At 35.4% G+C, this 22,614-nt stretch overlaps 1 protein-coding gene and 1 long non-coding RNA gene across 11 annotated transcripts in view; one reads left to right on the top strand and one right to left on the bottom strand.

Annotated features, from left to right (window-relative positions):
- LOC130673774 (uncharacterized) overlaps positions 1-22,614 on the top strand; it is a 108,620-nt gene that overhangs the window by 52,989 nt on the left and 33,017 nt on the right. The window contains exon 4 of the long non-coding RNA XR_008990938.1: positions 1,026-1,216. This is a non-coding gene — a long non-coding RNA (uncharacterized LOC130673774). The remainder of the gene's footprint in view (positions 1-1,025; positions 1,217-22,614) is intronic.
- LOC130673769 (titin) overlaps positions 6,181-22,614 on the bottom strand; it is an 86,915-nt gene continuing 70,481 nt past the window's right edge. For 8 of the 10 annotated variants that reach the window (XM_057478952.1, XM_057478960.1, XM_057478961.1 and 5 more), the window contains 13 exons: positions 14,255-22,553; positions 13,911-13,958; positions 13,720-13,833; positions 13,492-13,644; positions 12,365-13,333; positions 10,617-11,186; positions 10,271-10,540; positions 8,748-10,184; positions 8,577-8,654; positions 8,366-8,470; positions 8,086-8,283; positions 7,688-7,993; positions 6,181-7,593 (listed from right to left, as the gene is read on the bottom strand). In XM_057478952.1, the coding sequence (XP_057334935.1) occupies positions 7,391-7,593; positions 7,688-7,993; positions 8,086-8,283; positions 8,366-8,470; positions 8,577-8,654; positions 8,748-10,184; positions 10,271-10,540; positions 10,617-11,186; positions 12,365-13,333; positions 13,492-13,644; positions 13,720-13,833; positions 13,911-13,958; positions 14,255-22,553 (12,750 nt within the window). In that variant the 3' untranslated portion in view covers positions 6,181-7,390. The remainder of the gene's footprint in view (positions 7,594-7,687; positions 7,994-8,085; positions 8,284-8,365; positions 8,471-8,576; positions 8,655-8,747; positions 10,185-10,270; positions 10,541-10,616; positions 11,187-12,364; positions 13,334-13,491; positions 13,645-13,719; positions 13,834-13,910; positions 13,959-14,254; positions 22,554-22,614) is intronic. The other 2 variants (XM_057478954.1, XM_057478953.1) reach the window with 2 other exon arrangements.

Raw genomic sequence — 22,614 nt, 5'->3', positions numbered from 1 at the left:
ACGCGAGCGACGACAGGCCTAATGGACGTTTGTTAAGAGAATTTACCAGAGAGAACTCGGCTGTTTACCAGACTACCGCCCGTAGTCATCCAGAGATATCGAATCTATTTCACGTAATTATCCGGTTAAACATCCTCCAATTCTCTTCAAATCCTATATACAATTTATTTTTTATTTATTCGCTACTTCTCTTACTCATTTTATTTATTATATCAATTTAGATTTTTTTTATTTCATACAATTATCTTATTCCTCTTTTTATTTCGTTAATTACGCCATCATTTTATGTGAGATAAATTTACGGTATTGTTTCGTGCTCATAACAATTCGATCGTTTATTCTTACCAAGTAACCTGACGGTTTAAAAATATTGAAACGACCTTATTCATGCTGCATAGTAGTTATACGGTGTGCGCATGCAAGAAAAAAAGAAATTACTTTAGTGTCTTATAGTTTTAAAGAAGGAGGAAGATGCGAATGAAGATGAGGATGAGAATGAGAATCAGGAGGTACTTTTTTCTCTCTTGTATATATATGTGCAATACCACGACAAATGTTTGATGGCGTGTAGGCCGAAGCGGTAACGAACAATCAGCGGCGCCCGTTACAACCGTGATTTTATGTTCCAATTTGCAAACGCGACGTTAAAGACCCCTAACAACGACTACAACCAACGGCAACAACAACAACGACCAGGACTATACGAAAAAGATCAAGGTAGCCTCGGCATCAAGACAATAACAATGTCATTTATTCACCAATTAATTATCATTTTTATCCTTTCACCTTCGGATTATTAAAATTCGATCCCACAGTCATTTAAAATCTATATGCTATCAATTTATTTACAATTTTATCATTTCGAAATACAAATGATTGTGATCTAGAAAGATAATGTCATTAAAAAATTATAAATGACTCATTTTAAATTTAAAAGAGTGCAGTTTTTTTTTTAATTTATAAATACCGCAGAGAATATTATTTTTATAAATAGATAATTAAATTTATGAATTTTTCTGTTACAGCTTGATGATAAAGAGTAAAAACATGACACAAGTTGAATAATAAAGTCTGAATAAAAGATGAAATCTAACGTAACTTCATCTAGATCCAGAGGTCACCATTCTCAGGCATAAAAAATTTATTATTATTCTGGTTATAAAACAAACAGAGTTCAGCAACTAGATATGTCGCTAAGAATTTATATCAAATAATCGTGAGTACTTTGAACTTATATATCTATATATACATACACACATACTTATTTCACCATGATTAATTTAAAAGTAAGATGACGAATGGAAAAACAAATAGCATTAAAAATTTATTTGCAATTTTAAATTCCATCTAAAGTTTTAATGAATTCATATGCATTCGATAGAATGCGATGAAATAAAAAAAAGTCACAAGCAATGAAAATAAAGTCTAACAATGACGAAGGGGCTTGGAGTAGATGTTATTCCCAAAGGTGAATAGACTAATATTACTCTCTTCTGTACCTGTAATATTCAAACTAATCTCATTTGCCAACGATGTTTCTGTATACGACATTGTAACCACTTGATTTAATGTAGATTTGAATGTGGTGAATTAGTTTTACAAACAATTTCAAAGCTGTGCGTCCAGTTGACCAGCAGACTATTGTTATTGTTGTAATACATGTTGTACGTGTGTGTCGAATAGTGCGGTAACCAACTTGTATAAACTTGTTGGCGAGTACTGTCCATGTAATCAAACTCGACAATGATTCTGTTGAATTTAAAGGAGGATACGACGCGTTAGATTATCTTCACCTTAACTATTCGATTGCTTTGGGAATTACATCTGGGAGAGTGTAACAGACAGATTTAATTCTGTAACAATCGCACGTTAGTTACAGGCGATTGTTAAATTATTTTGTTTATATAAACTTTATTGCGGGCATTTAAATTATTTTTCAAAGTTTTACCTCATGTGGAAAATAATAATTTAGAGAGTAATGGAAATATAACGGGAACAATTGAAACAAAAACTTGATAAAATATGTATATAAATTTTTTTTTTAAATAATTGAGTATAGGGAAGTAAAATAATAACAATAATAAAAGTTAACAAGCTGAAAATGAAATGTAAAAAGTGCATTATCATTAATTCATTAATATCAAGTTTATAAGATCTATAAGATGTATATATGAGGGCAACTTTTTCGATCTTACTTGTAGCATTAATCGATTAATTAATTAAGCGATCGATTAATTATATTGAGTGGTCAAGAGTCGGCAGGACCCAGAAAGTGCCGCATCAGCGGGAGAAAGAAAGAGATAAAAGTTGAAGCAAAATCGCGATAATTAAATCGTCGTGTCAAGATCGATCGAACATGCACTCATAAGATCTTATGTACACGCAAGATTTCGTCGTTACGGTAATCAAATTAAAGCCTTGTTTTACAATACCACATATCAACAATCAAAAAAATATTACATAGCTTTCATAAGTTTTATCGGAACAAAAAAAAAATACACGTGGAATTAAATCGGGTTGTATAATAATGCTTCTAATTAAATTTGAACGTAATAAAATTTAAATTTATATTTTTTTTTACGCGTGAAATGCTGCTGGAAGATGCTGTTAAAAAAATCCCATCATGATAAGTCACAATATATGACGAAAAATAAAAATGTAAAAATAATCTCATATCCTCGGCGTGGGAACAGCAAATAAAGACGATAATCGTCGTGAGATTTGATAGCAATTTTTTACTTTTTTTTTCGTACCATATATATGTATATATGTGTACTTTTATGGCCATTTAAATATATTATAAAAGCCAGGAATAATTATAATATAAGAATACTAATAAAAAAAGTAAACGAAAGCGAAAATACAGACAAGACAAACTAATGTTTCGATTATGGCCAACGAATTTAACAACAAAGCGGACAGTTTGAAGAAATAGTAAAAAAAGATAAATTATTTTTCTTCTTTATTTCCCTTGATTTGTGCAAATTGTTGGCTCTTGAAAGCCATCTGGCATGCTGTGTATTCCAGGACTTGGATATTTTTCGCATCTCCCGGGGCAGCATCAGCGAAAGTGGAAATAAAATAATAGACCTAAAGGGTGGTAAAAGAGATCAGCACGAGAAGCATTAAGAAGAGTATATATGTATGCGTATATATATGTACGAAAAGAGAGAAAGAAAGAGTTAAGTTGGAGAATAGTAGCCTGGAGCTGTAAATTTCTCGCAAAATGTCTGGCATTACGAGGTTTTGTGCCCAGGGCGCGTGCCGTTGTGTTGGTTTGTTTCATACGGGTGCGGCTTGGTCCTCGTCCTCTTAATATTATCTCCGTGGTCGTCATCGTCGTCGTCGTCGCGAACGAATAGCTGGGTATTTGTAATTCTAATAGCGCGGGCGAGCGAGCGCCTTATTCCCCAAACGGGGTCGGGTAATGGTCCGTAAGAATTTCGTACGCTTCAGGCTTTCTCTCTTTTTGACCGCATCTACTCTCCTCTTCATTTCGGTTTCTTTCTCTATTTAATGCGAAAAAAAAATACATTTATACATTAACAAAAAGGACGAAAAAATTTCGAGAGAAGATGAGAAATAAATGAAAAAAAATAAATAAAAAAGACGTCGGCAGAATTCAGGATATCGGTAATATATTTATATAATTTATATATTTTTTTAGAGTAGGAAGAATCCAACCAGTTACAAATTAAGCGGAAATATTAATTAGATGAGATTTAATTGATGATTGTGATGTAGATAAGGATGTGATGTTACTTAAAGTCGAGTTAAATCAACCTGAAAGCATGTTTCTTGTTTTGTAATTTCCAATTTTAATTTCTAAAACGTACGGTACAGTAGTTAAACGATGTTTGCTATTTTATCTGTTAGTTTTATCGATCGTAATATTCTTGTTGTAAATACCCATACAAATTTTTCGTAAATATCTCTGGTTGTGGTAGCGATCATCAAGATTTCATTGGAATAAAATTAAGAAAAAAATAAAATAAATAAATTAAAAAATAACATAACTCTATACCGATAAATTATACTCTAACAAGCTGCAACGAATAGCTGTGGCGTTAATGAAAAACCAAATTACCGACAGTTATATACGAGGTTTTGATCTTTTATGTCTTCGTAAATATTTTATTTTATTTTGCCGGTATAAAGTTACTTTTAATAAAATTTAATAGATACACTAAAATTACTATTATCATTATTATTATTATTATGATAATGACAATTATTATTGTGATGGCTTATCGAGTGGTCTAGTAAAGTCAAATACGTAACGAGATGTGAAAATGTTGAATTAAAATATGTGGGAGAATCGCGTGTTACCTTGCAAGTACAAAGTCAGGGTGTGTAATATATAATATACGTTATTTATAATAATAATATTATAATGAAGAAAAATGAAAAGAAGATATAGAATAAGAACATAAAGATAGTATGTTAAAAAGCGAGTATTGCATGAGACGGAATGAAATACAGGTGAAACCATTACTGAGATCGTGCATGAAGAAAGTGTGGGCTTCGTGTTACTGATTATCAATACTAATATAGAGTATTTATTTTTTAATTTTTTTTTAACAATGATATGAAAAATTATTGATAATTATAAGTAAATTATAAAATGATATTTTTAATATATTTTAATTATAGACATTTTTTAAATTTGTAATTTATGAAAACTATGAAAAATTTACATCACGATATGTAGCAGATTTTTTTTATAATTAAATATTTATCACAATTATTTTAATTTGTCAGGATGCTCTTTTTTGAATTTTTTCGATTCGAATAAAAAATGCGAATTAAATTTTTGATACTAGACAGTACAATGTAATTATTATTTGACGATCAACTGTGCGTTGATATGCGAAGTCATATTGTATTATGAGGGCGGACACAAAGTGTATTTTTTTCGTGCTTATCCCATCAAACTTTGAATTCAATTTGAATTTTAATTGGTTGCTCTAAACTCTATAAAATTTTTCATTTGAGGGATAGAAATTTTTTGTCTATTCAATGCTCTTTTGAAGACAAAAGATAAATGGGTTCTAGAATACATAACTTTTTGAAGCATATCGGGATTTGAATTAAAGCGAAAATTTTTAGTTACTTTTTTATTATGACATGATTTTAAAAAGCCGTAAGTCTTAAAATTTCTGAAGAATTTCAGGATACTCGTCATAATATTTGGATTTTTTGACTTCAATGATATTGATAGGACATAATTTTTTTTAGAATTTTTCATTTTTTACAGAATCCGAATATTTAATGCTAACTAAAAAAATTTTTCTAAATTTTAGTTGTTTTTCAACCAACAGTTGATTAAAAATTGTTATATATTGTTAGCTACTGTTGATAAGAAAGAGAATTCACGGCGGGTACCCTGACAGCCACACCTTTGCTCAGCAAGTTCTGCAGTGAAACGTTTTCGGTTAACTTAACGACAAATTTCTGGTAAGCCTCGGCTGGATAATACTTGTGTGCAAGTTGATGCAAATCTACTGCCGTCATCTGAATGTAATTTGACAAAAGAACTTGCCGTCAATTTGGAGTGAAACTTTCAATCAACTTAACGTCATTGTATGACAGTAACACTTGTTGTCAAATTGAATTCAAGTTACAGACAATTTACTGTCAACTTAAAGGTAATTGCTTGCTCTCCAACACTTGCCTTTAAGTTACCTTTAGAATACGGCAGTGATTAGGGTGGCTATCAGGGGTAGAATTTTTGTTATCTTCGAAGGACACTCTTACCATCAATAAATAACGATGAAAACTTTTCGAAATATGGCAGGAGATGGCGCTTCGTGAGTTATTTCAAACGCGATTCATTACTTTTACGAGAGGTTTTTATGTCATCTAAGTTATTCGCAAGACGCCACTAATATTCGAAAATTTTTATAGTCAATAAAAATATGAACCAAAAGGTCATCGAAAAATTTGAAATAGGTAAATCTCTAGTTTTGCATAATTATGATTATAAAAAACTATAGTTTAATAGCAGATTTAAAATTCAAGTAAAAATAAACGTTAAGTTGAAACAGATAATCATCTTTTAATTTAATTTCATAATACGTTATTTTAAATTTTATTATTCAACTTTTTTTTCTTTTCATTAAGTAAAATTTGTTCATATACGTTAAAAAAGGAAAGAATGATAATAAGTGATAATCATAATATTTTTTACAATCGTTTATTATTCACAAATCTCATAAAAAAGGCTCTCGGAGCATGCGACATGACATTGGTGAATGCAATGATGGTATTTCGCACCTATATTTACGTCTCGGGGTACCAACATCACGTGGCATAATCACCGGTCACCTTTTTTATTACTTATTTCATTCATTATTCATAACTTTAAATTCTTGAGTTACACTTATAAATGTCATTTGACTTATCGCCGTTGTACAATAGTTTACATTATTTCATTAATTTATAGTAATTTTACATAATTATAATAACGATAGTAATAATTAAATACATTAACAATAAATACTTAAAATTAATCCTCTCAAACTCAAGTGGTGAAAGTATTTCGACGTACGTTGCCGTTTTCTTATTCTTTCATTCAATAGGAATATTTATATTATTTCCACATACAGTCGAACTCCATTATCTCGGAACTTCCCTTGAATCTTGACCCCCACTACGAGCTACGCTCTCCTACCAGATGCTATATATTTGTATGAGTGTGTATATTTATACATGCATCATTCATGTAAGAGCGCATGCGTCAAAGTTTACTTTTTACGGGAGAAGGGGCATCCGTTAACTCGGAAATTCCAAGAAATTTCCGCTCCTCCGTCGACTAAATCTCCGAGTTAATGGAGTTCGACTGTAATAATATTTTTTTCCAGAAATATATTCAAAATCATAATAGTAATATTAATATAATTGTCTTAATGACACGTCAAGTATTATAGATTATCACATTATTCGACAATGCCATGAAGATTTTTTTTATCCTTCGGCTATGAACAAATTACAAAAAATGTGATAACGTTAAATGATAAAGGAATAAATAATATTGATAATAATTAATGAGCTTTAATACATAAATAATAAATGAGCGATAAATTTAAATTTCATAAATAAAGAGGATCTTATCGTGTACGTTAATTGTCCATAGAAGTATTCCCACCATCGACATATTAACAAATATTTAAACTGTTTGACTAGATTTTACACTCGTCCTTTGATTATTATTATATTTATCATAACTTTCTTTATACCTTATGTACATTGTAACTACACAAGTTACCAATAATCGATAGCTTATCAATTCGCATCCGTAAACTAAAATAATTTTAGTATCAGCTCCGCTGTTAAAATTGTTTAGGCCGACGATAAATTAAAAACGATACATCAGAAGTTTAAAAAATGCTTATTTAAAAAGTTTTTTGGCATAGTGCCATATTCGGAAGAAATATTCATCCTTTCTAAGAAGCCGGGCGCGTGCATATGAACTTATGTCTGCATCCATATTGTGATCTCTCAGCCAAGAGCTTGTATTTTCGGTGCTATAACTTACTGAGGCTGTTTCCCCTCGTTCTGTTGCCTCGGCGATTGGTTCTATTACCGCTAATTCTATTTACAAAAATATTAACAGTATTATTTTGTTATCAAATCAATACAGTAGTGATTACAATAATTTTTAATTTATAAAAAAACATTTAATTACCGGAAGCAGGAACTATTTTAACTGGTTCATCAGACTCAAGCGGTTCACTGAATCCTACTTCATTTCTCGCATAAATTCTCATTAGATATTCATGGCCCTCTTGTAGATCACGTACGTTCAATTTTTGAATGTCTGCATTAACACGACCCACTTCTATCCACATTGTTTTCTTTGTATCTCTTATAGCAATTTTGTAGCCTTCTAATGGTGAGCCGCCATCAGATTCAGGTCGTCCCCATTCTATTACTACAGTATTTGCCGCGATTTGACGAATTTCTAGTGGCGCAGTCGGTGGTGATGGAACGTCTGTTGAATTTAAAAATATTTTAATAGAAATTCATTCAATAATTAACATCTACTATCGGTTGATACTGATGTTATCGCTTCGAAATACTTACTCGCATGAGTCTTAAGCGTGACAGGCTCAGAAATAGCTGGTGTACTGAGTCCTATACTATTTTCAGCAAATATCCTGAACAGGAATTCGCTTTCTTTGAGATTTTCAACGCAATACTGATGGGTTGTTGCGTCCAGTGTTACTACTTTTATCCATTTAGATCCTTTACCAATCAACGGTCTTTTTTCAATAACATATCCTACAAAATAAAGTCATTTTATTATAATTGTGTGCTCAAAAATTATTTAATTTTACGGTATTAATTTTTTTATTAATTTTACCAGTCAGTTCTGAGCCTCCAGTACTTGCTGGTGGCGACCAATTGAGAGTGACACTTTTACTGGTTATATTTTCGACATGGAAATTGAGTGGACATGATGGTGGTGCTTTAACAAATAAAATTTATTAATATTTCGTTCGATTTGTTATCAAAAATTTTTAATTTATTCATTAATGATAATAATTATCAGCTGCAAGGTTACAAGCACTTACATTTACTAGCGACTTTTTTAGTTGGTGGAAAAATTCCAAGTAGAGCATAAAGCGATTCTTCAGTAAATATTTTTGGTACTAAGCGTAAGCATAATAAATTTAGCGAATAAAGCATTAGTCATTACTTATTATTCAATACTGTTATTAAAACAATTACAATAAAATACTTACTGATTCGTTTTCCTGGTACGATGGGTTCTTCTGACAAGTACGGAGGACCGGTACCAATTGCATTAGTGGCCGTTATCCTGAATTCATAAGCTACATCTGTCTTCAAGTCTGACACACTGATGTATGTGGTGTCTTCTTTGGTGGTACCGACTTTAGTCCAACTTTTCTTGGTAGCTTCTTTAATTTCGACATGGTACTCAATGATAGGACTGCCCCCGTCATTTTCTGGCGGCTGCCACTTGATAGTGAACGATGTCTTGGTCATTCCTGATACTTCAAGCGGCCCTTGAGGTGCTCCAGGTTTGTCGAATGTTGATTTAACAGTCACAGGTTCTGATTCCAAAGGTTCTGATGGTCCGACTTCATTTCTAGCAATCACTCTGAATATATACTCAATATCCTGCTTAAGATTCTCAATCTCATAACTCAAAGTTTCTTCCGTTACTTCGGTTATTCTCGTCCAAGTTTTCCTGCTCTTTTCACACTTTTCAATTATGTATTCCGTGATGTCATAACCACCGTCATCTTTCGGAGGTTTCCACTCGATAGTCACGCTGTCATGTCTGATGTTATTAACAATCATAGGTCCTTCAGGTTTGCCAGGTTCTCGTCCAATGATGAGCCTTATTTCTGTACTTGCTTCACCGTGTGTGTTAACCAACTTCAGTGTGTAATTACCCACATCTTTTTCTTCGACTTTCTTGATAGTCAGAGTGGCAGATTCTTCATCACAGGTCTTGATAACCCTCTTGGACTTAACGATAACCCGGCCGTCAACGGTCCACTCGTCAGTAGGTTTAGGAGCGGCAGAAAATCTTACAGTCATGTCAACATCGTGACCTTTCTTCACCCTGTATTTCTTCGGTGATTCAATTGAGATCTTCGGCGGAGCTTCAACAACTTCCACCTTTAATCTCGATGATGTTTTAGTGTTCAAAACGACCGCACTGTACTCCACAGCGTCATCTACACCACAGTCACTGACGATCAATTTTTTGACTGTTCCTTCATCAATTATCGTGTACTTCTTAGAGTCTTTAATAGGCACGCCCTTTTTGAACCACTGAACAGGCACATCAGGCTTAGATAATTCAATGGTAAAGAGCGCGTCCTCATCCAGCGGAACTAGAGTAACATCTGGTAGTCTGCGAATAAAATCAATCTCTGGTTCCTCCACGATAAGTCTTGCCGCCGATGTCTGCTCTCCGACTTGACACGAATAAACTCCAGCATCTTCAGAAGTTGCTTCGTAGATCTTCAACTTTTGACGCTTGCCGTCAATTGACAAGCTAATGTGTTCAGAGAATTGAAGCTCTTGACCGTCTTTGAACCAACGCACTAGAGCGTCACCTTTAGTCAACTCGATATTAAACTTGGCTTTGTCACCTCGTGCTATTCTTACATCCTTCATCTTCGTTATTATCTCAGGTGGCAATTCTATCAATTAAATTATCACACATTGCAATTAATACAATCAGATGATTTATTTAAAAATGAATGTAAAATATTTTGAATCTACTTACCAACAACAGTAACTTCAGCAGTGCATTCTTCGTCCAAAAGAGTACAGCTGTACTCTCCTTCATCATGCACAGAAGTACTTCTTATAAGTAATTTTCTAACTGAGCCATCTTTAACAAACTCAATCTTTTCGTCACGAGGTTTCAAAGGTTCGCCATCTTTCTTCCAAATAACATCGGCAGTCTGCGATGTAACTTCAACTTCAAGAATCGCGACTTCTTTTTCAATTACCTCGAAATCTTGAAGCTTCTTTACGAATTCCGGTTTGGTGGCTGGAGAATAAATATAAACTATAAGTACATGAATTGCCAATATTTATTAAATTAAAATAGAGATGAAATGACTTACGTTTGACTTCGACATTGCAAGAAGTGCTCTGATTCTTTACGGTACACTTGTAAGTGCCTTCATCGGTGATACTGGTCTTCTTGATGACCAGCTTGTGAATACGGCCTTCTTCGATGACTTCACGGTGATCCATACCACTGATTTCTTTGTCATTATGCCACCAAGTCGTAGACATCGTGTGTGATGTCTCGCAAGTGAGCTCAAGTATTCTGTACTCGTCGACAGATAATTTTTTCGGAAGTTTTTTGGTGAACGTTACTCTAGGAACATCCACAGTTACTTTAGCACCGTGTGATGCCTTTCCAACGGGGTTGCTTGCAGTGCATTTGTAATCTCCAGAGTCAACTTCAGAGTCTGCATTCTTAATCTCCAAGATAATATTCTCACCATCGTAAGTTTCTTTTATATTGGGAGATTTTCCTAATGGCTTATTATTTCTAAGCCATTTAACTTCTGGTACAGGATTGCCTGTGACTTTAGCCACTAGTTTGAACGTACCCTTCTCAGGGACGGTGAGTTCTTCAAATCTTTGTGTGAAGAGTGGTGGTTCTGGTGCACCACTGGGTGTTTCTAAATACCAACAATATTTTGTTAATAATCTTTACCTAGTTATTGATTACAAATAATCGTTACCTTCAGTTGTGATAACTGTTGATGTTTTTATTGTTTGTTCAATCAAAAGCGTGCGTTTAGTTTCGCAAGTCGTTGTGCAAACTATTTGACAGCATGATTTACAAATGACTTGATTGTTTAGTTCATAAGCAGGTTTAATAGCTTCGGAAATTGTTTGACTGTCAGAGCCGTAGTAGGATTGAGTATTTGGATCGCAGGTAGAGTTATAAAGAGTGTCGCAGTTAGATTCTGAATAGTAGCCATTTTTGCAAGAAGCGTCTGTGATCGTTCCGCAGTGAGAACCATCGCAGCATAGTTTAGGATCAAGGATAGGAATAGCTTCAGCGATTGAATTACTGAGTGTACCACAGTGTGATCCAGAACAACAACCGTTTTTACAAGAGGGATCTGTTATTGTTCCACAATGAGAACCATCACAGCATGGTTTAGAGTTAGATTCATTAATTGAATTGCTAACTGTACCACAGTGTGATCCAGAACAGCATCCATTTTTACAGGAACCGTCTGTGATTGTTCCACAATGAGAGCCATCACAGCATTGCTTAGGATTTGAATCGTTAATGGAATTACTGACTGTACCACAATGTGATCCAGAACAGCAACCATTTTTACAAGAAGATATGATTGTTCCACAATGAGAACCATCACAACATGACTTAGGATTAAGATCGTTAATGGAATTGCTAACTGTACCACAGTGTGATCCAGAACAGCATCCATTTTTACAGGAACCGTCTGTGATTGTTCCACAATGAGAGCCATCACAGCATTGCTTAGGATTTGAATCGTTAATGGAATTACTGACTGTACCACAATGTGATCCAGAACAGCAACCATTTTTACAAGAAGATATGATTGTTCCACAATGAGAACCATCACAACATGACTTAGGATTAGGATCGTTAACGGAATTGCTGACTGTGCCGCAATTTGATCCTGAGCAACAGTCATTTTTGCTTGTAGGTTCTGAAATAGTACCGCAGTGTGATCCTTCGCAGCTGGTTTTAGAAGCTGTAATAAATGTTATAGCAAAGCCAGAAGCATTAGCAATTAATTTAAATTAATAAAGCATTTAATGAATTCATAGCTTAGTTGAGTATTTAAATTATGTTTACCTTCGACAGTAAGTGTAGCTTTGGTTTCCGCAGTACCAAGATCATTGGTGGCGACGCAAGAGTATTCCCCTTTGTCGGACAGTTTTGGCTGTATAATCGTCAAGGTGTTCACGTCACCGTCTTTGGTTGGAGTTAATCCTTTCAGTGGCTTGCCGTCCTTCAACCATGTGATCTTCGGAGTCGGTGTACCAACGATCTGTGTGGACAGAACTACTGTTTCTCCTTCACGAACGACGAATGGCTTCAGAGGTTCCAAAATTTCTGGTGGTTCTTGGGCGCCAGTCTTCACCTTCAGTGGAATCTCAATGGACGCTTCACCTTCTCGATTCTTTGCAACTACTTTATACCGTCCTTCCTGCTTCTTTGTTACCTTTTTTATTTTCATAACGCTACAGTACATGTGCATATCACTCTCAGTAGCAACCACGACGTTCTCTTTGCTGGTTATCTTGGTGTCCTCGTAGTACCAAGTGATCTCAGGCTCGGGTACTGCCACCAATCGACACTCCAGGATGACATCAGTCTTCTCGTCGACGCATTTAGCTTTAGGCTTGCGTGAGAACGTTGGTGGGATTCCTTCAAGAATGTCCGCAAGCGAAGACTCGCGAGATAAACTCTTGCGTGAGTGTCCTGTCATGTCAGAGCCGTGATCAGAAAGTGGAGCTTCGACCGTGAGTTCTGTTGTACTCGATGAAAAACCAGCGGCATTTTTAGCTACACATGTAAACATTCCAGCGTCTTCTGGGAAGACTTCTCTGATGATCAGAGTTGCCACGTTGTCTTCGTCATAGTAAATTTGGAAATCTGGGGATGGTTTTATTATAGCTGTTTGTCTGAACCAAGTGATCTGCGGTCTTGGCAGACCTTCTACTTGACACTCAAATTGGACTGTGTAACCATCTGGTGTATGGATTGGTTGTAGTTTTTTAATGAAACGTGGTGCTGACGACTCTTCACCCGGTCCAGGTTCTAAAAAAAGTAATCAGAATTAATAAAAGTCGTTACTCTATTTTTTTGTTAATTAACTGATAATTCCAAAAGACTCGATTATATTTTCTAAGTCGCAATTCCGATAATCAATGAATTTTTTTATTGTCTTGTAAATAATCTAAAGTAAATAAACTTACTTTCGAAGACAGGAAGTTTGTCAATCTTCTCATGAAGTTTCTTTTGCAAATAGATAGTGTAATGCTCTTCATCAAGAAGGTATTGAGCTGGTACCCATCCTTTTTCTTGTGCTAAATGTTTCTTGACAAACCACCAGTCAGAATTAGTATGCTCTAAAAAACAAATAATACAAAAATTAGTATTTTATAAATCAATTGATGAACTCATGTTGCTAATTGTCAATATACCAATAACGTAGACTCTTTCTCCTTCAACCAGGTTAATGGCTTCATCAGTTTCGGCTACATAAGAGCAAATGGAGAACATTGTAGCGCCATCATGGACACTGTAATCTCCTTCATCTGTAAAACAATTCATCAATAAAGCGTTTCAGCAAATTTTACTGTGGTAAGTAGACTAGAAATTTCAAAATCATTACCTTCTTCATAGATGTCACCTTCTCGAGTGATACTGAGACTTGCTTCTTCTGTGGATAATTAAAAAAGGACAATATTAAATTGAGATAAATAATTATTGAAAATAAGAAAACAAAGCATTGAATAATAAAAGCCTCAGTGTCAGTCGCTTATGCCGGTATCTTTCATTTATTGTAACAATTGGATTAATGAGGGTTAAAAGTTAGGTGTACTCACTTAATGTACTACACCTGTTTAATAAAATTATCGACAATTGCTGTTATCTTGAGATTTAAGTCTCAATGAAGCTGGAAGCAGTTGACTATCTATGCAAGCAGTTAAAAATAAATAGAAAATATTTTCGAACCTTCTTCATATGTCGATGTACGTCGCTTCGACTTCAATTTCAGTGCTAATGATTCATCGGTTTCTTCTACGGAATACTTTCTTTCTTTCTTCAATTTCACTCTAACGTCGTCTTCGTCTATTTGCTCGACAGAATATGGACGAGGTTTCTTTTTCTTTTTAAGGGGTAGATTGTATTGATCTGTTTCCAATTCGCTAATACTGTATTCTTCTTCAGAGTCATAAATTATTTCTTCGACGATTGGTTGGCCATCGTCTTCCGGACCTTGAATAATACGAATTGTTTCTTCTCCCCCTTCTTCGTGGTACGTTGGAGCACGTTTCTTAGGCTTGAGACGAACTTTACCGGACATTGAAATATCTTCTTCCTCATAAGTATTAAGGGAAATTTTGAATTCTTGTTCAACGTCTTCTTTTGTCTTTGTAGATCGCGGTCTGAAGGTAACATTTTCTGTTTCGGTGACTTCTTTTATGTCTGGGCGCTTTTTCTTTGGCCGTAGCTTACGAAGTGTAACATCTTCGCATATTTCCTCTATCAATTTAGGAGCTTTCTTCGGTGGCTTACGTTTTATTGTGAATTCTTCTACTAATTCTTCAACTACTTCTTCAGGACCTTCTTCAATGACCTCTTCGGTTTTCTTGATAACAAGTTCGTCAGCAGCTTCGTCGACAGTTTCTTTCACAACTTTTTTCTTCAGTTTTATTTCTGTCGATACTTCTTCTGTGTCTGTCACTTGTGCTTTAGCTTTTGGTTTTTTCGTTATTGTGACCTCAGTATCTTCAACATCCTCAACAACTGGTTCTTTCTTTTTCGGTTTTTTCTTCAGAGTTACTTCTTCAGTAACATCTTCCGATTGTTCCTCAGGCTGAACTACTGGTTTTTTTATTGTAACTTCGTCAGCAGCTTCTTCAGTTACTGGCTTCTTCTTTGGTTTTTTCTTCAATGTGATTTCTTCAGTAACTTCTTCCGGTTGTTCTTCTGGCTTCTCAACAACCGGTTTTTTGATCGTGACTTCATCAGCAGCTTCTTCAGTTACTGGTTTCTTCTTTGGTTTCTTCTTTAAAGTAACTTCTTCAGTAACCTCTTCGGGCTGTTCTTCTGGTTTTTCAACGACCGGCTTTTTGATCGTGACTTCATCAGCAGCTTCTTCAGTTACTGGTTTCTTTTTTGGCTTTTTCTTTAAAGTTACTTCTTCGGTGACCTCTTCGGGTTGTTCTTCTGGTTTTTCAACAACCGGCTTTTTGATCGTCACTTCATCGGCAGCTTCTTCAGCTACTGGCTTTTTCTTGGGTTTCTTTTTCAACGTCACTTCTTGAGTAACTTCTTCTGGCTGTTCTTCCGGCTTCTCAACAACCGGTTTCTTGATAGTGACTTCGTCTGCAGATTCTTCAGTTACTGGCTTTTTCTTAGGCTTCTTCTTCAAAGTGACTTCTTCAGTTACATCCTCGACTTCTTCTGTTACTTCAACAATAGGTTTCTTGATTACCACTTCATCAGCAGCTTCTTCAACAGTTGGCTTCTTTGGTATCTTTTTCAACGTTACTTCTTCCGTTACTTCTTCAGTAATATCGATTTTTTCTTTCTTTTGTGGTTTTATAACAACCGTCTCATCAGCTGCTTCTTCAGGTTCTTTCTTTGGTTTTCTTTTGAAAGTGACTTGTTCCTCAATAACTTCTTCTGTAACTGATTCTTCAGCAACTGATGGTTTTTCTAAATGCATTGGTACACTTTCTTTTCTTTTTTTTGATGGCTCCCAGTCAATTTTCTCTGGCATTGGTTCCAACACCGGTCGTTCATATTCAGGTTCAACCCATTCCTCCCAATCTGCTTTCTTAGTTGGCTTCTTCTTCTTTTTCTTTTTGATAGTAACCTCCTCTGTAACTTCTTCTACAACTTTCTCAACTTCTTCGGGAACAGGTTTTTTGATAGTTATTTCGTCAGCTCCTTCTTCCGATTTTTCTTTTGGTTTCTTTGGAATAGTAATTTCTTCACTGACTTCTTCCACTGGTTTTTCCTCTTCTTTTTGTGCAGGTTTTTTAATCGTGATTTCTGCAGGAGCTTCTTCAACGGTTGGCTTTTTCTTCGGTTTCTTTTTGAGTGTTACTTCCTCTGTTACTTCTTCAACAACCTTTTCTACTTCTTCAGGAACCGGTTTTTTAATAACAATCTCATCTGAAGCTTCTTCTATTTTTGGTTTCGGTTTTGGTTTCAATTTCTTAGTTATTGTTACATCTTCAGTAACTTCTTCTATCACTTTTTCAATTTCTTCCGGAACGGGTTTTTTAATAACAACTTCTTCAGCGACTTCTTCAGTAACTTGTTTTTCAACTGGTTTTTTAACGAGTGTCACTTCTTCTGTAACTTCTTCAACAACTGTTTCTTTTTTCTGAGGTTTTTTCAGAAGAACTTCATCAGTAGGTTCTTCAGGTTCTTTCTTAGGTTTTCTTTTGAAAGTGACTTTTTCCTCTGTAACTTCTTCTGTAACTGATTCTTCAGCAACTAACGGTTTTTCTAAATGCATTGGCACACTTTCTTTTCTTTTCTTTGATGGCTCCCAGTCAATTTTCTCTGGCATTGGCTCCAACACCGGTCGTTCATATTCAGGCTCAACCCATTCCTCCCAATCTGCTTTTTTAGCTGGCTTCTTCTTCTTTTTCTTTTTAATAGTAACCTCTTCTGTAACTTCTTCTACTACTTTTTCAACTTCTTCGGGAACAGGTTTTTCAATGACGATTTCAGCTGCTGCTTCTTCCGGTTTTTCTTCTGGTTTCTTTGGAATAGTTACTTCCTCACTAACTTCTTCTACCGGTTTTTCTTCGGGAAGGGGTTTCTTGATAACAATGTCTTCGGGAACCTCTTCAACAGACGGCTTTTTCTTTGGTTTTTTCTTGATCACAACTTCTTCAGTGATCTCTTCTACAACTTCGACCTTTTCTTCTTCTTTAGGTTTTGTGATTGTGATTTCAGCTGGAGCCTCTTCAGGTTCTTTCTTAGGCTTTTTCTTAATAACCAAAGTTTCCTCCGGTGCTTCTTCCTCTTTCTTAGGAACAGGTTTCTTCACCGTAACTTCTTCTTCTTTGTCGTCTTCAGGTACCTTAGTCTCTTCAAGTTTCTTAGGTACTTCTTCTGAAATTTCTTCCTTTTTCTTTTTAGTTGGTGTCCAATCAATTTTCTCAGGCATCGGTTCCAAAACAGGACGCTCATATTCAGGTTCAACCCATTCTTCCCACGCTTCTTTTTCTTTCTTTACCGGCTTCTTCTTTTTCTTTTTAGGTTTTTCTTTCTCAGGTATTTTTTCTTGTTCCTCTTCTTCCTCTTTTGGCACACTTGGTACCGGTTTAATTTCTAATTCAGGGAATTTTTCAACACCTTCTTCCTCAGGTTCACCCTTCTTCCAGCCTTTGAGAGTAATTTTTTCTGGTTCTTCTTCTGGTTTTGGACGTTCAGGAATACGGAACTTGACTTCAGGTTGTTCTTCGGGTTCAGGTGGTTTTGGTATACCAGGAACAATAGGTACTTGTTCAATTTCTTGATCTGGTTTCTTTCTAGGCTTCTTAGGTGGTGGTTTCACTTCAACTTCAGGCACTGGTTCTTCTGGTCGTTCTTCCTCCTCCGGAACATATTTCTCTAACTCAGGTCTTTCAAAATCTGTTGGTTTAAAGTCTTCATGCTCCAATTTTATCGATGGTTTCCGCTCTTTCTTTTCCTTAGGTTTTTCTTCCGGTTCTGCTTTTTTAGGTTTTTTCGGTTTCTCTTCGACTTCTTCTGGCTTCTTTTCAGGTATTTTTTTCAATTTAATATCTTCTGGAACTTCCTCTGGTTTTTCAGGAACTTTACCTTTGCCAATAACCAAAGGTTTAGGTTGTTCTTCTTCTTCCTTAGGTTTTTTCGCTGGTCTCTCATAAATAGACTTGTCTTCAATTTTTTCAAGTGGAACTTTTTTCAGCTCTTCAAATTCTTTATCTAATTTTTCTAGCTCGACTAATTCTTTTTCCGGTAACTTGATCTTTTTCATCTTCTTCTTAATGACTTTCAGCCCTTCTTCAATGTTTCGTGAAAGAATTCCAGATTGCACAGGATTCGGTTCAATTTCGGTGATTGAGGGGTACTGTATTTCCGGAGGGTATTCTCCATGGAATACAATACGACTTTTTAACATAAATTTCGGCAATTCTACTTTTGGTGCTTCTTTCTTCTTAATTGTTTGTGCTTTCTTTAATTTAATCGTTGCAAACTGAACCTCTTCCTTAGAATCCGTAAATTGTAATTTTGTTGCTTTATGAGCCGTAACTTTCTCGATCTTTTGTGGAGTAAGTTTTTCAATTTTCTCCGGAACTGCCTTTTGTTCCTTCTTCTTTGTAGGCTCCCATTCAATTTTTTCTGGCATCGGTTCCAAAACGGGACGTTCATATTCAGGCTCAACCCACTCTTCCCAATCTGCTTTTTTAGCTGGTTTCTTTTTCTTAGTCTTCTTTACTTTCTTTTCTTTAATTTCCTCCGTAGTTATCTCTTCCGGTTTCTCTTCAGCCACAACTTCTTCAGGCACATGACCATTTACTTTTTCTTCCGGAGCTTTTGGTACTTCATCTACCTTTTCTACTGGTTTTTCTTCGGGTTTGTCTTCGACCGGCTTCTTTTTTTTCGGAACTTTCTTCACAGTAACTTCAGCAACATCAACTTTTTCCTTCTCTTCTGTAACCTGTATTGCTTGCTTTTCCTCAGGTTTTTCTTCGGGAAATTCATCAGCTCTCCGTGAGGGAATAATTTCAGTTGTGACAAGATTTTCATTGAAAGTAACTGTTTTCTCAGTTTTCTTTTTCTTTTTCGGTTTTTCTGGCTTAACTTCCTCAACTTGTTCTGTAATTTCTTCGACTACAGCCTCCTGTGGTTTTTCTTTGGCTTTACTAACAGGTACTTCCGTGATCTTTGGCTTTTCTGCCTCCTCAGGAGTTATTTCAGCAGCTGCTTCTTCTTTAGGTTTTTCTTCTTCAGGTATTTCTTCAGTTGTGACACCAGTAACGACTTCAGTTGTTTCAATGCCTTCTTTGGGCGTGATAACTTTTTCTGCCTTTTTCTTTTTAGGTTTTTCTGGCTTGACTTCTTCTACTTGTTCTTCAATTTTCTCAACCTCTCCCGTTTTAGATTCTTCTGGTTTCTTTGGAGCTTTTTTGACTGTAACTTTGCTAACTTTGACTTCTTCAGGTTTATCTTCAACAGGAGCAGCTTTATCATCCTGTGGTTTCTTTCCTTTTTCAAATTCTGCAGGAACTTCTTGAATGATAATTTGACTAACTTCAACACTTTCAATAGGCACAATGTCTTTGGTTGCTTTTACCTTTTGGGGCTTATGGATAACAATTTCTTCAATGACTTCTTCCGGAGTGCCATCTTCATTTACTACTGCCTTCATTTTTTTAATAACCTTCTTCTTAGCCGTTTCTACTACTTCTACAATCTTTTGTTCTTCCATAATCTTTTTCTCTTCCACTGGTTTTATAGTTACTTCTTCGACAATTTCTTCAGGTTTATCTTCTTTGAAAGACTTTCTTCTCTTTTTCACAATGATTTTCTCCGGTGTCTCAACAGTCTCAATTACCGTTTCCTCCACAGGACCTTCATGAACATCTGTGACTGAAATAGTAACGGTCCCAAGTTCATCAACGATCGAATGAGCACGTTCTTTCTTCGGCTTGTGCAAGACAATATTCTCAATAGTTTCTTCCGGAACTCCATCTTTGATTGTAATAGACTTACGTCTGATAATAGTTTTTGTTGGAGTCTCTTTAACTTCAACGATCTGTTGATCTTCCATCAACGTTGCTTCTTCTTCCGGTTTATGAACAATCTCTTCTACGACTTCTTCAGGTTTGTCTTCTTTAGCTGGCTTCTTTATCTTTGTCACTCGAGTTTTCGGTGTTTCAACAATCTCCAGTATCTCAACTTCACTCACCTGAGCCGTTTCAAGTTCTTCAACTACCGTTTTAGCTTTTTCTTTCTTCGGTTTCAGAAGCACAATTTCTTCGATCGTCTCTTCAGGTGTTTGGTCATCTTTCGTAACAGCAACCTTTCGCTTGATGATAGTCTTTTCTGGAGTTTCAGTAATTTCTACAATTTGTTGTTCTTCCATGAACGTTGTTTCTTCTGTGGGTTTCATCGTCACCTCTTCAACTACTTTTTCAGTCTTGTCTTTAACAGATGACTTTCTTCTCTTGAATGTTCTCGTTTGTGGAGTTTCAATTACTTCGATCACTTCAGCTTCAGTAATTATTGCAGACCCAAGTTCGTCAATAATCGATCTTGCTCTTACTTCAGTTGGTTTTAACACAACAATTTCTTCGATTATTTCTTCTAAAGTATGGTCTTCTTTAACCACTGGAATCTTTCTCTTGATTATTTTTTTAGTTGGGGTTTCTGTGATTTCAATAATCTGCTGCTCCTCCATGAAAGTAGTTTCTTCTACGGGTTTCATAGTTATTTCTTCAAAAACTTTTACTGGTTTATCTTTCTTTGCTGGTTGCTTAGTCTTAACAATTCTCTTAGTCGGAGTCTCAACAATAACAGTCACTTCTTCTTCCACTGGGCCCTGAAGAACTTCAGTTTCCATGATTCTTGCCATCTCGAGTTCCTCAACAATGGGAACAGCCGTTTCTTTCGTTGGTTTGTGAATAACTATTTCTTCAATTTTTTCTTCAGGGACACCATCATCTCGCACAATTGATGTTTTTCGTTTAATAATTTTCTTTTCGGGAGTTTCAGTGATTTCAACAATCTTTTGATCTTCCATGACTTTCTTTTCTTTCTTCGTTTTGACAATAACTTCTTGAACAATTTCCTCTGGCTTATCTTCTTTGATAGACTTCCTCTTCTTCGTAACAACTACCTTTGATGGAGTTTCGACAGTCTCGATGACAGTTTCTTCAACTGGACCCTCATGAACGTCAACTTCTCTAATAGTTACAGTGCCAAGTTCGTCGACAATCGAATGAGCCCTTTCTTTCTTGGGTTTATGCAATACAATCTCTTCAATAGTTTCCTCAGGAACTCCATCTTTAATAGTTATGGATTTACGTCTTATTATCGTCTTAGTTGGTGTTTCTTTGACTTCCACAATTTTTTGTTCTTCCATAAGAGTGGCTTCTTCATCCAGTTTGTGAACCGTTTCTTCGATAAGTTCCTCAGGTTTATCCTCCTTGGCTGGTTTTCGTTTCTTCGTAACTCGCGTCTTTGGTGTTTCCACAATTTCTAGTACTTCAACTTCACTTATTTTGACTGTTTCCAATTCTTCGACAACGGGTTTAGCTTTTTCTTTCGTCGGTTTCTTTAATGTTATTTCTTCAGTTGTCTCTTTTGTAGCTTGATCAATTTCCTTCTTAACAGGAAGCTTTAGAACTTTAGGTTTTGTTACTTGAGCTGTATCTAACTCTTCAACTCGAGGTTGAGCCTTTTCTAATTGCGGTTTTCTGAGAACTATTTCCTCGATAACTTCTTCAGGAACTTGGTCATCACGTATAACAATTGACTTTCTTCTGATTACTGTTTTAGTCGGTGTCTCAGTGATTTCAACAATCTGCTGTTCTTCCATAATTTTCTGCTCTTCAACTGATTTAGCGATTACTTTTTCCACGACTTCTTCAGCCTGTTCCTTAGTTGCTTTCTTTTTCCTCTTAATAGTTCTCTGAGTAGGTGTCTCAACAGTTTCTATAATTTCTTCTTCAACAATTTCTTCCGGTCCTTGTCTCACTTCAACTCCGGTGATTTTAGCAGTATCGAGTTCTTCAACAATCGGCGTAGCCTTTTCTTTCTTAGGTTTGGGTATAACAATTTCCTCAATAACTTCTTCAGGAACTCCATCATCTCGAATTACGGAAGTTCTTCTCTTGATAATTTTTTTCTCCGGCGTTTCAGTAATTTCAACAATCTGCTGTTCTTCCATGAAAACTGACTCTTCTTTAGCTTTTTCAACAACTTCAGTGACTATTTCTTCCGATTTTCCTTTTTTAGCTGGTTTTTTCTTCTTGGTAACTATTTGCGTTGGTGTCTCAACTATTTCAATAATTTCCTCTTCGACCGTAACTTCTTTAGATTTACGTCTTTTTTCTTTCGGTGCTTTCTTTACGTCGACCTCGGTGATTTTAACTTCTTCCTCTTCCTCCTCAACAGGTTTAGCTTTAACTTTCTTTGGTTTGTCGACTGAAATATCCTCAACCGTCTCTTCAGTCACCTCGGTCTCTGATGTCTTCGGTTTCTTCTTTATCATTTTAGTCTTCTTTTCCTTGTCTTCTACTTCCTCGATAAGATCCTATCAATGCAGAATTAATTAATAAAAAGTCAAACAATTATTTATCGATATTAGTATTAAT

This window comes from Microplitis mediator, chromosome 8 (assembly GCF_029852145.1).
Source record: "Microplitis mediator isolate UGA2020A chromosome 8, iyMicMedi2.1, whole genome shotgun sequence".
NCBI classification, from domain to species: Eukaryota; Metazoa; Arthropoda; class Insecta; order Hymenoptera; family Braconidae; genus Microplitis; species Microplitis mediator.
Note: the sequence above shows the minus strand (reverse complement) of the source record. Positions and strands in the feature narration are given on the sequence as shown.